The 16065-nt window shown below is 43.8% G+C and overlaps 1 protein-coding gene across 2 annotated transcripts in view; it reads left to right on the plus strand.

The window, feature by feature from the left end:
- The window catches only part of dnm3a (dynamin 3a), a 29065-nt gene that overhangs the window by 11880 nt on the left and 1120 nt on the right, over window positions 1-16065 (plus strand). For both annotated transcript variants that reach the window (XM_033621941.2, XM_033621942.2), the window contains 5 exons: window positions 4249-4358; window positions 8443-8554; window positions 9189-9350; window positions 11989-12212; window positions 12297-12455. In XM_033621941.2, the coding sequence (XP_033477832.1) occupies window positions 4249-4358; window positions 8443-8554; window positions 9189-9350; window positions 11989-12212; window positions 12297-12455 (767 nt within the window). The remainder of the gene's footprint in view (window positions 1-4248; window positions 4359-8442; window positions 8555-9188; window positions 9351-11988; window positions 12213-12296; window positions 12456-16065) is intronic.

Genomic DNA, 16065 nt, shown 5'->3' on the forward strand with positions numbered 1-16065 from the left:
AACACTCACAGCTGGATGAAAACACTCTAGACAATGTTGTTGTGGATGAAATTGAGTTGTGTATTGTTTGACAGACATAATTGAGCAGTTAGCAGAAACAGTATGTAGAATGTTTCTACAAATTGTTCTCGGTAAAATGACTCGAGGGCCGTGTTGTGGACAAAATTAAACACACAGTCCCTGTCTTTAAGGAGGCTTTGTGGCATGTGACACTATTAGAAGCATACCTAAAGGAGCATCTTTGACTCTGTCCAGCCAACCGTTTTCTTTGCTTTTCTCTCCTGCCACCTGGACCTGCTAGTGAGCCCCTCCATTTCCCCCATTCATTCCTCTGACGCCCCCTCCTCCCCATTCGTCCCGCTCTCCGCTCACTCTTCCCCTTACTCCCCCTTTTCTTCCTCTTCTGGGAGTTCAGGCATTTGGAGCGGCTCACTCTGACACAGCTGGAGCTGCCCCAAGCCAAACTGAGACACACACACACACACACACACACACACACACACATGCATGCACAAACACACACAGTGGACAAGCTTGTATATACAGTATACAGTACACATGTGGAGTCTGATGTAAACAAACTGGCATGCAAATAGTGAAGAAAAATATACACTCACTCAGACAGACACACGGTCACTTTTCAGATAAACACTGGACCTCTTGAACACAGTGTTCCCAGACACAGCCCGAGGCATGCATATTGTACACACACAGTGTTATAGGTTTCCTCTCGCTGTCATCTCCTTAGAATCAAATCAACTCACACACACACACACACACACACACACACACACACAGACTTAGCACATCTGCGACACATAAAACAAAGACAGGCAAGCGAATATCTGTTGGCCACATTAGAGCAACAAACTTGGGCTGTCACGATGACACATGCATGTCTCACTGAGCTAAATGTGAAAATCTAAACCTGTGATAAATTTTGGTTCAGTTGGAATAGTCAGCGTTTAATCCTTGTACCTCCTGGCTACATTGGAAGGTTTATCTGCTGTGTTTTGGAAGGCCTGAGTGCAAAAGCAGTCACCCATATTATCACAGGAGATCAGATCTACTGGCTTCACACACACGTACACACACTCACACACGCCAGACTTCTGCTTCTTCTCTCTTGCAGTTCCCGCTCACACTCTCCCCGCCCACACTACCTTCCACAGACATTTATTTTTCTTCGAATACTGCCTCCCCCACCCCTTTTTATTTTCTCTTTCTTTACCTCTGTTGCCTTTTCCTCCTTTCTCCCCCTCTCTCTGTCTGTCTCTCTTTTTTCTCTCTCTGTCTCCCCCTCTTTCTCTCTCTCCCCCTCTCTGTGGTTGGCAGTCTCCCTGGGACTGTGCACATTCCTGGCTGGAAAATCTGAAGCTTTGTCCAAACACCAGCTTCCAAGATCTGCCCAGAGAAATCCCACATGGCTGTTTCTACACTGCAGACCTCCCCCTTTTGACTCCCCCCCCCTTCTCTCAACTCCTCCACAGTCTCTCTCACAAGTACCCCTCTCACCCCTTTCAACCTCCCCTCTCCATCCCTGTCGATTGCTTCTATACACTCCGATGTTTTTTTTTTAACATCTGTAAGGCCGTACTGTACATCTCCTTTCTGCGTACCTAAACAGTTGTACCCTCACACTGACCTCTCACTCAGAGTGCAGCATAATAGTTCAGAGTTTAATCTCCACAGCACACTGAACAGACATACATTCCTTCACCCCTCAACTGCCAGGCCTCCACCAGGCAGCCTGAAGAAAAACAGACGGCTCATGCATATACACTTAATCTACATGCTCCCCTCTGTGTGTGTGTGTGTGTGTGTGTGTGTGTGTGTGTGTGTGTGAGGCCTGTTCCATATCTCAAATCCATTAGTGCAGAGGAAGAGGAGACACAGCTTCAGACACAGCAGCTCTGATGTATGATACTTCACGACCACCCCGGCACCACTGGGAGTATGACACATGCATATACAAAACAGTGCCGTGATGTCTGTGAACACAGGACTCATCATACTGCCACACAGATGCACATGCAGAAACTCAAATTACCCAATGAGTGGCACAGAAATCAGTTAGTTCAGAGTGCGCTACAGTGAATGTGTGTGAAAGAAGCACAATTAATTAGCTGCTTTACAGCTGTCCTGCGTTAATCGTCGGTAAAACAACAGTGAGACAAGTTATAGCTTCTCTTGCTTAAATGCAATGCATGTTAACATCTCTGCCTTGTATGTAGACATCACTAGATCTTAAAAAAGACGCTTAACTCAGGTTGGCAAATTCTACAAAATGGATGTCGTTATGCTTGAATTAAGGTAGAGTTAATAGCTGCATTTTGAAGCTGTGAAAGCTGGTGATAGTGAATGCACATTTAAAGGCATTTGCACGGGTTCAAGCAAGAAACATCAGAGAATATCAGACTCTAGATTTGCCTCAGCGCAGAGTACATGCAGGTTTTTCACTTTGTCCTTGAGTCTTGCTGCTGAAGCACTTCCTTGCACAGTCTAACCAATGTGCAGACTACTGTACACCAGTAAGATCCTGAACAGGTAGTCTGAACACTGGGATGACGGAGCAGGACCCTTTCTCGCGCTCTCTTCGGCCTCGCCTTTTCCCGCTCTGGCTTTTTTTGCTAGCAGTCCTGCCAGTGGCGGAGTGGATTCGGAAAAAGATTTCCTCTGTTATTCTTTTCTTTCTTATCCTGTGTCGGTGCTGGCAGGGTCGCAAGGTGAGGGGTCTCGCACACACCAGACATCCACTCCTACGGGTGTCCCTCCTCCGGAGATGTGAGTGTATCGCGAGTCGAGCGTCCGCAGGGCTGTGTCCCGGCGTAGTATCCAGTCTTGACGTGGCACATTCACTCATTCAGCTAGGGATCTGCCTGCTCACTCGGGGAAGGCGTAAGGAAATACAGGGAGTGAGAGAATGAGGGAGAGTTAGGGAGGAACTTAGCAGCCATATATGGGTTGATGTGACCCATGGGGAATCAACTTTGGAGTGGTCTGCAGTTTCTCCCCACTTCTCCTGCACACTCTCTCCTGCTCTCTATGTTCCTCAACTCTTCCTCTTCTACTCTAGCAAAAATCACCTCCCTCAATCCCTCTATCCACCTCTATCCCTCCTCTTCCTCTCTTCATCATCTCTACTTTCTATTTCTACCCCATCAGAGCACCCTATACTCTCTCCAGTCTCCTCCCCCTCCATCCAAAGCGATCCCAGATGTTGCTGTACGTGCGCCAATCCCGTTCTGTCATTTTTTTTCAGCCTCTGTTACAGGAAGTGGGCCCCTTTGGAAAAAAGGAAAGAGGAACGAAGGAAGAGAGTCGTAGGGTTCAGGGGAGCACTGAGAGAGGGAAGACCAAAATGTACTACCAGCACACTCACATCTCATACAGCATGTGTGCACATTCTTAAATCCATGCGCGCACACGTACATCCAAGCATAGACAATTTTTAGCACTTCCTCTTTTGCACGCATGCTTTAGTTGCCTCCTTTTTGGGAGTCATCTTTATATTTCATATTTTCACTTTCTTTACGTCATCCATGGCTGTTCCTCTAACCAAGCTCTCTGGAAGCCCCCTTCTCAGAGGTTAGAAAGCCAGAGCAGGCCGGAGAGGAGAGATGAGGGGGAAGGGCTTCACTTTAGGAGAAATGTTGTGTTAGAGCTTGAGTCTGAGTAATGACTTTCACATGTGGGCCCGGCCTCTTTCCCTCTTTTTTTTTGTACTCGTTCTCTCGTTCCCTCCCTCCCTGCTTCAGTTCTCTGTACCCTGCCTCCATGCTGTCTGGTTCTCCTCACGCTGGCCGCTCCACTCCTCCAACTGTTCTCTGTCATTCATAAGTCTCTGTGGTGATGACAGACTATAGACTTATGGTGTCCCCCTCTCTCTCCCCCCTCCCACTGTCTCTCTTTCGCTAGTTAGTGGGTTGTTAATGTGAGTCAGTCTGACAGGCAGACACATCATCCCGTATGAACTCAGGTGCTCTGCTAGCACAGTGTTCCACATCTCCTGTTCTCCTCGCCTTCTGACACTTTTCCCTCTGCAGTTCAAGTTTCTTGGCTTCACTCTTTCTCGCTGAAAAATATTTATTACCAGACATACAACTATTTTAGCAAAAGCCCCCAACTGAACTGTCTTCAGTCTCTGTTGTTTTTTGCTAACAACACCTGTGCTACCTCTCTGTGATGTCATATTTTACTCTGCATACCTCTGTCAAACTTTATCTCTTCGTATTCTGTCTTTTCCAGGAGAAGGAGAAGAAGTACATGCTTCCCCTGGACAACCTAAAGCTCAGAGACGTGGAGAAGGGCTTCATGTCCAGCAAATTTGTCTTTGCTATCTTCAACACAGAGTTAAGGTTTGTTTGTGTGTGGCTGGAGGTCTGTGTGTGCGCGTAAGTCAGAAAAGGGAGTTCTGTTCTTGTCACCTGCTCGCTGAGGTTTTAGTGATATTTTACGAGGGTGGACATGTCAGAGGAGGAAAGGGAGGAGATGTCAGAGCGGCGTTTTGCCCTTCCTTTGACCTCTTCCATTCAACTTTGCCACCAGAACAGAAAGGATATCCAGTGGGTACTGCAGCGGGTGGAGTGTTTTTTGCCTCCAAGTGTATGCCAGGCTGTTGAGGGTAGGGCTGGGTTTGCTAGGTTTATGTGTGTGAAACAGATTGAGAAAGACAGAGAGACAAAGAAAGAGCATTAGAGAAGGAGAGAGAGAGAGAGAGAGAGTGTGTTTAGGAGCTGGAGCCGACCCAAAGCCTGGCTGATTGTACCAGAGCATGTGGGCTTTGTTTATAATTCTGTGCTATGCTGCATTCGGACACACAAACTGGATTTGTGTGTGCATATGTGTGTGTGTGTGTGTGTGTGTGTGTGTGTGTGTGTGCCTTTGCCAATATGTGTGTGTGTATAGACCACAGCATACCGACGGCAGGCTCATTAAGCAGCTAATCAAAGCCAGAGAGCTTGGATCAGAGATGAGGCTGCTCTTGTTTGGAAAGAATTGCTCGACTCACCACAAAAAGGAGGGAGAAAGAAGAATTGGAAGGGCTGAGAGGAGAAAGAAAGCGGGAGAGAGAGTATCAGAGCCATCGGCCAGGAATGTGTCAAAGTCTGTCCTATGGCGCCCCCCCCTCCTTCCTGCGCCCTCACTCTCTCTGTTTCTCTTTCTGTATTTGTGTGCGTGCGTGTCTGTGTGTGTGTGGCAGACATTGCAGTGGTTTTGTCCCTGTCTGACAGTAATCAAAAACCTCAGGAAACTCTTCAAATCTAAAGCAGTCAAGGATCTGGGCAGAAATTCCTCAATATGAGTGAAAAAACTCACACTGACTATGAGCTGAGGAGAGGATAGCAAGAGGGGACGGGAGAAAAAAAAATGTCGAAGTGAGTGATAAATCAGCGCAGAGAACAATTTTAATGTGTGCTCGCCAGTGTCTACGAATGTTAGCGTCCTGATCTTAGTGTAATAGCACTGTAGTATTGTCATCGTTGGCCTGGCTCCCCGTCCGTTAGCCACCACGCCCTGACTTATTAGCCTCACCCATCCTAGCCCAGCCATAAGCTCACAAACTGACTGCCTATTTCATGATCTTTCTGCATCGCTCGCTGTTTGCCGCAGTCTTTCTCCTTTTCTTTTTTTAATTTCTGTTGTCTCTCTCATTCTCACACGCACACAAAGGTTTCACATATTTGAGGTTAATTGCTATGTGTTCTGAATGTGAGAAGGGAACAACAAAAGGAGGAAAGAAACAACCGAGTGATTAAAGAAAAATGTTTAACAGATGGGCCACAGCCTGCTCCAGATCCTTTGCTTGTTTCTTACTTTGCTGTGCTGCCTCCGCAGCCAAAGCACAGAGAGGTTATGATGGTGTGAAGAGGGAAGTGAGAGGAGAGATGGAGGGGAAAGAGGAACAGGGGAATGAATAACAGGGAGAAAATAGATGATGGAGATAAGGGGTTAAGTTGCAGTTAGGGAGGTCAAGCGCAGATGTTGAAACGGTTTCATTTTGTCTGTCTGTAGCTGTGCGTATGTGTGTATCTGCCTAATATCAAGTGCTTGTGTATTTCTCTGTGCCCTTAACATTTATCCGTGAATCATTCTCTCTTTACATTTTTTTGGAAAGGGTTGTACCACATTTTGGAAAGACTTTTAAACCCTTTTTTCAAAGTGTGGTTCATGACAGATCGGTGACTCTGGAGGGGCCCTTTTACACACACCTAACGACCTGCGTTACTCCTTTATCAGGTCATTTACACAAGATGTGGGAATAGGACAGAGGTCATCCAATGTGCCAATTAAAGGTCCAGTGAGTAGGATTTAGGGAGATATATGGGCAGAAATGGAATATAATATAATAAGTATGGTTTCTTTAGTTTATAATCACCTGAAAATAAGAATCATTGTGTTTTTGTAACCTTAGAATAAGCTGTTAATATCTACATAAGGAGCCACGGAGTCTGCCATGTTGCACCGCCAATGTTTCTACAGTAGCCCAGAATGGACAAACCAAACACTGGCTCTAAATAGGGCCGATTGCGTTTTTGCGTCAGCCACTGTAGTTCGCCATCCCTCCCAAGACGAGCTGAACAGTGTCAGAAAAACGCAAATTTTTACTGGCAGATAATTTGGCTTCCAGTAAAAACCTCCCGAACAATGAACACTGCAAGAATCCTAACCAGGAGTTCAAGATTGGCACACGAGAGACGCTTTGCAATCTGCAGTACTCATCGCTAGACGCCCCTAAATCCTGCGCACTGCTCCTTTAAATAGGTGACTGTTGTTTACACACTGTACACTAGACAAGGCTGTCACAGTTCTGTTAATATTTTTTATAAAATGGAGCATGGAAGCTCCGGCAAATAGGGCTGAACAATTATTTTGACTGATATCGTAATTGTGATATTTTTAGTGATATTAGAGGGAATGATCATTTTCATTTTCATTGGAAACATTAAAATGATAATGGTATGAATTTAGCAGGGATCAATGCCAAACAAAAGTGTTTGTAGAATATGATGTGTGAGGCCAGGAAATCTCCACAATATTTAATTTTAGATAGTATTTTGACACACATTTCACCTTTACGAAATACTGCGCCTCTGTTGAAAAATTGCAGTAGGCCTTATTGTGATTTTGATTAACTGTTGAGCCTTACTGTCAAATAATTAATAAAATGCAGTTTTATTTTACATTTCATTGATAGCATTGTGCTGCACGGGTCCACACTTAAAGCTATTGTTGGTGACTTTTAGGAAAACTGAAACTGTCACTGAGCAAATGATTTCAAACTAGATTCTGAATATATCTGAGGCAAGAAATAGGCAATGCAGTAACAGAATCTTGACTCACATTTGATCAGCGCTGCCGAGTTTGACAGTTTGACCACACGAACAATGACTGACAGCTGCGTAAGAGGCTCCTTGGCTCTGATTGGTTGCGTTTGTGAATCCATCAGAGGCAGTAGGAGGGGAGGAGGGACATGACTTTATTCACATACTGTCTCATGACACAAAGTTATTTTTATCAAATTTACCAACTGTAGCTTTGCTTATTATTTTTATGCAAACACCAGAAATAGTACTTGAAAACTTAACTCACAAAATCATATCGAGCCAATTTGAAGATGTCAGAGAGACATGAGTTTTTCCGTCATCGGTAGGATACTGACTAATACTGAAACCAAGACAACAGCTTATTGTGTTGTTTACTCATAAGGAATGCTTTTAATGAGTTCACATGATGCACACAAAGGAAACCTTGTTCCAATAACATTTGACTTGTGTACAAAGTAGGTCAAGAGCTGAAGAGGGGGTATTAAGAAACACCAAAATCATCCATGTGATTTTTTTCTTCTTCTCTGACGTCTTTAAAGCACACAACACACTAACTGATAATAGGCGATTGGCTTCATCTCAGAAGTAACAGCTCACAGGATACATGATAAACTGATTGATACAGCATGTGTGTGAGTCTGACAATGTTTGCTGACTTTTTTTTTTTTTTTAGTATTACTAGAGAGTACTTTCCTCTCTTCCCACAAGACGTAGAGGAACAGTTGTTTTGTTTCCACTGGAAGTGAACGTGGTAAGAAAGAGGAGTTGGTGGATAGCTATAAATGACTGAAAACATCACTGCTCAGCTGAAGTTATCCCACGCATTGTGACGGGAACTCTGGCTACATCACCTACACAGAGTTCTCAAGAGAAACCATTAATAACATGTCTGTACTAAAAGGTCAGGGTTCCTATTTTGGATAGTGCTTGTCAGATGAGATCATTAAGAAACTTGTATGCAAGTGTCACAACCTATGGAGGATTTTGGGATGCATTAGAACTCGCTGTGTTTATTTAATGTATGTATGGTTGTGTGTTTGTAACATCTGTATTGTGAAGTGTTATCACTGTAGTAGTTTTTGGAGATGTCTGACAATATCACACTGAATTGCAGGAATGTGTACAAGGACTACAAATGCCTGGAGTTGGCCTGTGACTCTCAGGAGGAGCTGGACAGCTGGAAGGCTTCTCTGCTGCAGGCCGGAGTCTACCCCGAGAGAGTCACCGTTAGTACTCTGACCCCTAATTCAACCTAATTAAACCCAACCCTGACCTTAGCTGTGGGGAGCTGCACCTGTCTGCACCTTACCTTTTGTGTTGTACGCACTCACAGGCTTTGCTAACCTGAAACCCCCGCCATAACCCCAAACCCCTCTCTCCATGTTCCCCCTTCTCTTCCCTTGCCAAAGCAGAAAAGCAAGTCCCCCACCCCTTCCATCTCGCTCTGTCGTTGGCTCTTCAGCACAGCATTCTTGGCCCATGATGTCACTACAACATGTGTGTATGTGTGTGTGTTCTAGTCTGTTTCTAATCAGCAGTTCCTCGTCCCTCACCCCACTCCCCCTTTTCTTTCTTCTGCCCATTCCTCCTTACCTCCCTCTCTTGTGTTCCCTCTGTTCTGCTCTCCCTGTTCCTATTACAGTGGCTTTATACTTCTTCTTGTCGCAAGCATAGAGTAGATAAGGAGATATGGAAATACACTTAAGACTGATCTTAATTGCTTCACACATCTGTGCTGTGCTACCCCAGCGGTCACTGCTGCACATTACACAAATACATCCTTGGCTCAAACCACAGGGACAATCTGTACAGTGTATGTTGCACACACGTCCAACTCCGTCTTGTCTGTCTGTCACCCAGGTGGACGGCCAGGGAAACGGAGCTCCAGAGAACTTCACTGACCCCCAGCTGGAGCGTCAGGTGGAAACTATTCGTAACCTGGTTGAATCCTACATGAGCATCATCTATAAGACCATCAAGGACTTAATGCCAAAGACTGTTATGCACCTCATGATCAACAACGTAAGATATCTAGACCATGGGCCTCATTCCAGAAAGTTCCTAATTCTAAAATCAGATCTTAGGATGATATTTTTTGAAACAGTTTTGGTTTAACAGAAACACGTTTCCTAACTGTATTCAGGAGAAAAAGTTACCTTTTCTTAGGATAGCAAGATTCAAGAATTTTATTGTCATCATGCAAGCATGAAAAAAATTGCATACGTGTCATCCTCAAATTGTGCTTACTGTTAAAGAAATACTTCACACATATTTACATATAGAAAAAGGCACAAATGTAAATATTCAGTAATAAAATCTAACAAACATACATACAAAATATAATAAATATAAGTAAGTATAAGTAAGTCCAATGAACTGCCACAGCTTTTGGGGAAAAAGCAGTTTTTCAGTCTGTGCGTTGGATTTATCTGAGGCTCCTGCCTGATGGGAGGAGCTTAAACAGATGGTGTCCAGGGTGTGTAACGTCTTTGATGAATTAAGTTACCACAAACCCACCCTAACTTAGGGATTTACCAAGTTAGGAATCCTAAGTTATGATGGCATAAACCCTGCCTTATGTTCAAAGTAGGCCAAAATTGGCAGCAGCTCTGTTGTTAGCTCTGTATGGCACTGACAGTGAAGATAGGGAACAACCTGAACACAGAAAGAGATGGGGTTTCCTCTCCTCCGCCGACACAATTAGTGCTTCTAAATCTTTGTTGCTGAAACTGAACACCTGTCTATTTTTTTCCATAATAGCAAGCTAGCTATTGATATAAAGGCTTGTCCATTTCGATTAGCCTACGGGTACAATCTAATCAAAGACACAAGCAGTCTCGTAAAGCCTACGTTCTGAACATAGATCATAGATACAGGCATGACAGGACAGGTGCCAATTAAAGAATCAAATTTACAGTTATAGTCTGGATTTACTGAGATGAAATTGGAGATCTAAGATAGGACAGAACACAGCCACGAGTTTTGGAATTAACTTCTGTCATAGGAAGATTTTAGAGGATTCTTTTCTGTCATTAAAACGAATTATGAAGTATTTTAGCGCTGGAAAGATGGAAAGACGCAAATACTTTTGAAATTGGTGCTACATGACCAGAGAAAAAAGAGGAAAATTGCTGTTGCATTCATTTTTGCTCAAGAGTTAAAAACTACAACTAGCTAAAGGCACTGTGCCACAGCAGACCAAGAAACGCTTGCAAGCTTGGTGTTTTGACACAGAAAACAATCTCAAATTACAGTTAATCAGTAAGCTGAGAAATAGGCAATGCAGTAACATAATCTTGGTTCATATTTGATCAGCATTGCCTTGTTTTATTGTTTGATCTCAGTTTTTCAGCTCCACTTTTACAATACTGTAACACTCATATTAAGTCCAAACAGTGCACTAAAATATGCTTCCGAAGGCATTTCAGGCGATAAATAGGCAATACAGTAATAGAGTCCTGGTTTGTATTTGATCAGCACTGCCTAGTTTGACAGTTTGATCAGAGTTGGGTTGAGTTTGAGAGAGAGAGACGGGTGGGTCTCTGTAGATCCAATTCTGTACTCTCACTCTCTGTACTAAATGCAAAAAATGCGGAAGTACAATCTGTAGCTCGAGCAGGAGCCAGTGAAAATCCGCTGGATGCCGCAATTTGAGCTGGGAGATGAGCTTGCAGATCTGGTTGCTGGTAAGATGGAGAGAGGTTTAGCAATTAATTTACACGTACTACCCAAATTGGTACAATACAAAGCTGTTTGAAAATCTGCAAAATATACCAGTGTGTAAAATTTAGGGGGATCTAGTGGCCTCTAGTGGTGAAGATTGCAGATTGCAACCAGCTGAAACTTCTCCTGGTTAGAATTCCTTCTGTGTCCATCGTTCAGGAGGTTTTTAGTGGAGGCTGAATTATCTACAGAGGTCTCTTCCTCTATAAAATAAACAGGCCAAGTGATTAAAGCTGGTACAAACAATGAATAAAGAAGTTTCATGTTATAAACTAGTGTTGCTTCAACGCTGCTTATCATAGAGGGACTGGTCTCTACGGTGGCCGACACAAAAACACAAATGTTCTTTCTAGAGCCAGTGTTTGAATTGTTCACTCTGGGCTGCTGCTGTAAACATGGCGGTGCAACATGGCAGACTCTATGGATGAGGATCTACTCTCCATGTAGGTATAAACGGTTCACTTTATGGAAGAAACAAAGTGATTTTACACTAAAAAAAAACATAATATTATATTCCATATCTGCCATTATATCCACCGAAATCCTACACACTGGACCTTTAAGTTAAAATAGGATTTGCAATTAGAATATTTTTCTGTAATAAGGCCCCTAACTCCTCCTCCGTTTTTTTCTTTCCATTTCTGTCTTTCGTCTGTTACCAACCAAAAGCTCCTTGTCTTTGTTTGGCATTAATCGTCTTCATAGCTTGGCTATTAGAATCTGTACTTCTTTGTCTACCATACGAGCATTTGCCATTTGAGACACAATTTGAACTTATTTCGATGGCTTGAAAAAGAAACAAGAGACCATAGAAAGAAAAAAGATTTTCACCACCTCATGAAGAATTTTGATCCATAATCCCAAATCGGGGTAAAATATCACTTTACAAAGTCTAACATTTTGACTTGTCACAGCTGTTTATAATCTCTCTCCGTAGGTGAAGGAGTTCATTAGCTCTGAGCTCCTGGCGCAGCTCTACGCTCTGGGAGAATGCTCTGCGCTGATGGATGAGTCACCGGAGCAGCAGCGGCACCGGGAGGAGGTGCTCCGCCAGCACGCTGCTCTGAAGGAGGCGCTTGATGTCATTGGAAAGTTCTCTACCTCCACCTGCACTACTCCTCTGCCTCCACCTGTAGACTCCTCCTGGATACAGCCCCCCAGGTACAGACATACACACACAGTTAAACTACAGCGATACATGGATGCTACTTATATCTTTCACTGAAGGTTCTCTTCTCCACCCAGCCCGACACTCCCCAAAAAGTCACTGACCAGTGGCAGGCCAACAGTTCGTGGCCATGCCCCATCTGCCCCTCGGGTGCCCACTCACAATGCTTCCCCAAGCACTGACGGCCTTCATCAGCTCGCTCGCCAACACCACCGTGCTCCACCTAGTGTACCAAGGTGACGCTGAAACCACACAATTACAGCCTGAAATCTGACCTGTTACATTACTATGACCTCCAGTCTGTCATTCAAACACTGCACTGGCATATACACACACTCACATACACACCATCAAGCCTTGCGCTGCAGAGACACAGGGGCAGAGGGAGTTGTTATTTGAGCTGGGTGGGGGTCTGCTGGAAAATGTGTTTCTCATATTCTCTTTCCCATCAGCCTCAGTAGACAGGACTTCTCTCTGTGCAGCTTTCTACTGGAGCCAGAGACAACAGGCTGAGCGCTCTGTCAAGTTTTCATCTTTCTCTCTCTGTCCTTCATCCCCCCCTTTTCCCTTCTCTCTCCTAGCATGCATTTGTTTTATTGCCCTCCCCAGTTTCCCTCATGCAATAACCGTTATTTTTCCTTTTTCCCCCTTCTTCTTTTTCTTGTACATTTCTTCACTTCTCCTCTTTCACTGGTTCCTCCCCTGCTTTTGGCCTGTCTCTCCTTTTTCTCTCTGCCTCATTTCCTCTGTGCTCTCCAATGGTTCTTTAGGTTCTTTCCCGCATAGTCTTTCCTTTCCTGAGTCTTTCCATCCAACCTTATGCCTCTTTTCCTTACTCAGTCTCTCTCCCCTATAGATATACAGTACGTGGGGCATGAGCTTACTTCTTTAAGTCAGGTTTTTTCCCCATCTTTATTCAAATCACGGAAAAGTCTGTTGACAGTACAGATCATTAATTAAGTCACAATTAAAAAGTTGGCATTATGGGAAATTAAAAAAAATCCTGCTAAATAGAAATACAAAAAAATATGTACATGGAAATTTGTGAGCAAGAAACTGTGAACCTTGAATCACAGCGCTCCAACATCTGGATTAGCTTTTTGCTAGATTGTGCATCTCTTTAATCTTGTTCTGTAACCAACTGCTATCTCACCTATATTATAGTAATCTCAAGTAATCACTATTTCCTCACCCTTGTTCACTCATTTTTTTGCTGTTCTTCTTTCAAACACTGCCAACCCCCATATAATTCTCCATGTAATAGTTTTCGCAAGTTTTCACATCTTTCATAACATGCCTCTAATCCAGGGGTCAACAGAAAGGTTACACCACAGGCCATTTAAAAAAAAACAAAAATGAAAAGTTCACTTAAAGGGCAACACAGGTTTATAGCTGCAGTGGAGACATAGGCCTGTGTTTTTAAGTTGTTATTCACTTAGGAATAAGTGGTAAATGGACATTTAATGCTAAAATGTTCCAATTAAAACTTCACTCTGTAGAAAAAGTGTTTTACCTAATAGTTTCAGTTTAATTTTATCCTCATGTTGCCGAGACAAACTGTTTTAGACTGATTAAAGCTACACTTGGTTACTTTTATGAAAATACCTTTTTGTCATATCTGCTGAAACTGTCACTATATTCTGAAAAAAGTACTCCAGCACACCAAAACGACCAATCAGAGCCGAGGAGTCTCTAACACAGTCAGTCATGTCAATCACAACTTAACTATACTGTTTAGCTGTAAAATGAGAAGGTTTGTGACCCAGCTGCCATGTTGGAAATGGTCTACTCAAGTACCAAGCATGCCCACCAGTCAGACCAGTGGTCTTATTTTACAGCTTAAGAGTACACCGAAGGCTGAGACACACCAACCGACTTTAGAGGACTAGTGGCAATAAAAGCCCCCTGCTACATCGCCTCACGTCGCCAGACCTTGACCAAGAAGTTTCACATGAACACACCGGAAAAACCACAGCCGACAGCCAACTAGCGTACATTCGTGCATACATTCTGCCCCTGCGTGAAAGGCGGTAACTCTCCACAACGGCAGACAGAGGAAGTCTGTTATTTTGTCATTACAAAAGGAAAACTGGACGGCCATCTTGACATTAGTCAGGCAGCTAGCATATGAACAACACAATCCAGTGTTGAAAGAACAGAGTATATATACCGTGTGCCTGTGAACAAATACACAAACCATCAGGAAGCATTTCTGCTAAAGATCTTGATGGCTAAAGAAAAATGATCTTATCCTATGGAAGAAGTTTGTTTTGTTCTCACTCCCTCTTGACTTAAGTATTTGTTTACTTTCCTCATTTCCATTTGTCTTCTTGTGCGCTGAGCTGAACTGCTAATTAAAGTTCGGCTGATGCTGTCACCAGCCCCTTTTACACTGCCAGATTTTCGGCGAAGGTTGGGCCGTTTTGCTGGCAAGCTGCGAGCGTTTAGACACACACAGTTGGATTGGCGAGTTGATCCGAGGTGCCCAATTTTCTGCCTCATAGGGTAGACATATTGGTGGAACCTTTTTGGTTTAAACAGAACGAGGTGGCCTTCCGCAACGGGAGGGGCTGTTGATGACTTGTGGGAGGGGCTGTTGATGACACCGCATGTGCGACCCACTGGTGGTGGATAAACAGGAAACAGCTGATAGCAGGAATTAGCGAGCAGCTAGTAGCAAGAGGGAAACACAAACCTGACAGACACTGTAAAGATGAGCAACTGGGGAGACAAGGAATTGCGCGCCCTCCTTGCCCTCGCAAACGAAGAGGCCATTAACCGTCAGATGACGGGGACGGTGAAGAACACGCCGACTTATGAGAGAATTGCCGAAGGACTGACCAGCCACGGCTTCCCTCCCACGTCACTGTTTACGTCACACGCTGAGCTACACGTTTTGTTACTTGCTCATGCCCCCCATTGCCCCGAAAAAGGCGCATTCTGTATAAACAAAAGTAGGTAGGTGGCATTTTGCTGCACTCCCCAATTTTGTTTTTATACTGCCAATGCTGAGGGAGGACCACCGCTCAACCTGGCCAAGTGTTAGTTAAGGTGCTGGAAAAACAACTAAAATGTGAATTATACTGCCAATGCTGAAAAAAGACTGATTGGGCTTTCCTGCAAATTTGCACAATTCCTATTTAAAAAGGTTTACCGATTCAACATGCTGAATCTGCCAAAACAAAAGTTGACAGGGAGGAAATGGCAACCTCTGAAGCTGAAAAATGAAGCCAGTGCGGAAGTGCCAAAAACGAAGTTCATCAAATGACCACTTTAAGCTGGTTCCAAAACAGAGTAAATCCCCAAAGACCTCCATGTTTTAATGACCAGTTTTACAGCAGAAAAAACATGTTTACAGCCTGGTGTTAAAAACTGTTTTGGTCTCTAAAGCTAATTTCAACATTAATGACTGTACAGGGGGCATTTTTTATATAACTGACCCATTTACCTTTTATTAAGGCTTATGCATTATGGAAGGGCGTGGTCGCTTGAGTGACAGGCTGTCTGCGAGGCGTCGCTGCATTCTGAGTCAGATCCTCCCCTCACTCCTCTAAAGCTCCGCCCTCTTGTCCAAATATGGTCACTTCTGGCTCAAAAAACCAAGATGGCAACAGCTGAAATGCTGAACTCTGGGCTCAAACAGCCGTCCACAAAACAATGGGTGACATGATGGTAGCTATGTTCATTATTATATGCAGTGTATGGCGACGAGGCAACAGAGTGAATATGATGCCTTCACAGATGTGCTCTGTGAGTGTAGTAACAGTTTCAGTAAACTTTTTTTAAACAAAGTTACCAACTATAGTTTTAACAGATCCCTGTGTGTAACGTCTTTGAGATACTCAT

Source organism: Epinephelus lanceolatus, chromosome 6 (assembly GCF_041903045.1).
Source record: "Epinephelus lanceolatus isolate andai-2023 chromosome 6, ASM4190304v1, whole genome shotgun sequence".
Taxonomy (NCBI): domain Eukaryota; kingdom Metazoa; phylum Chordata; class Actinopteri; order Perciformes; family Serranidae; genus Epinephelus; species Epinephelus lanceolatus.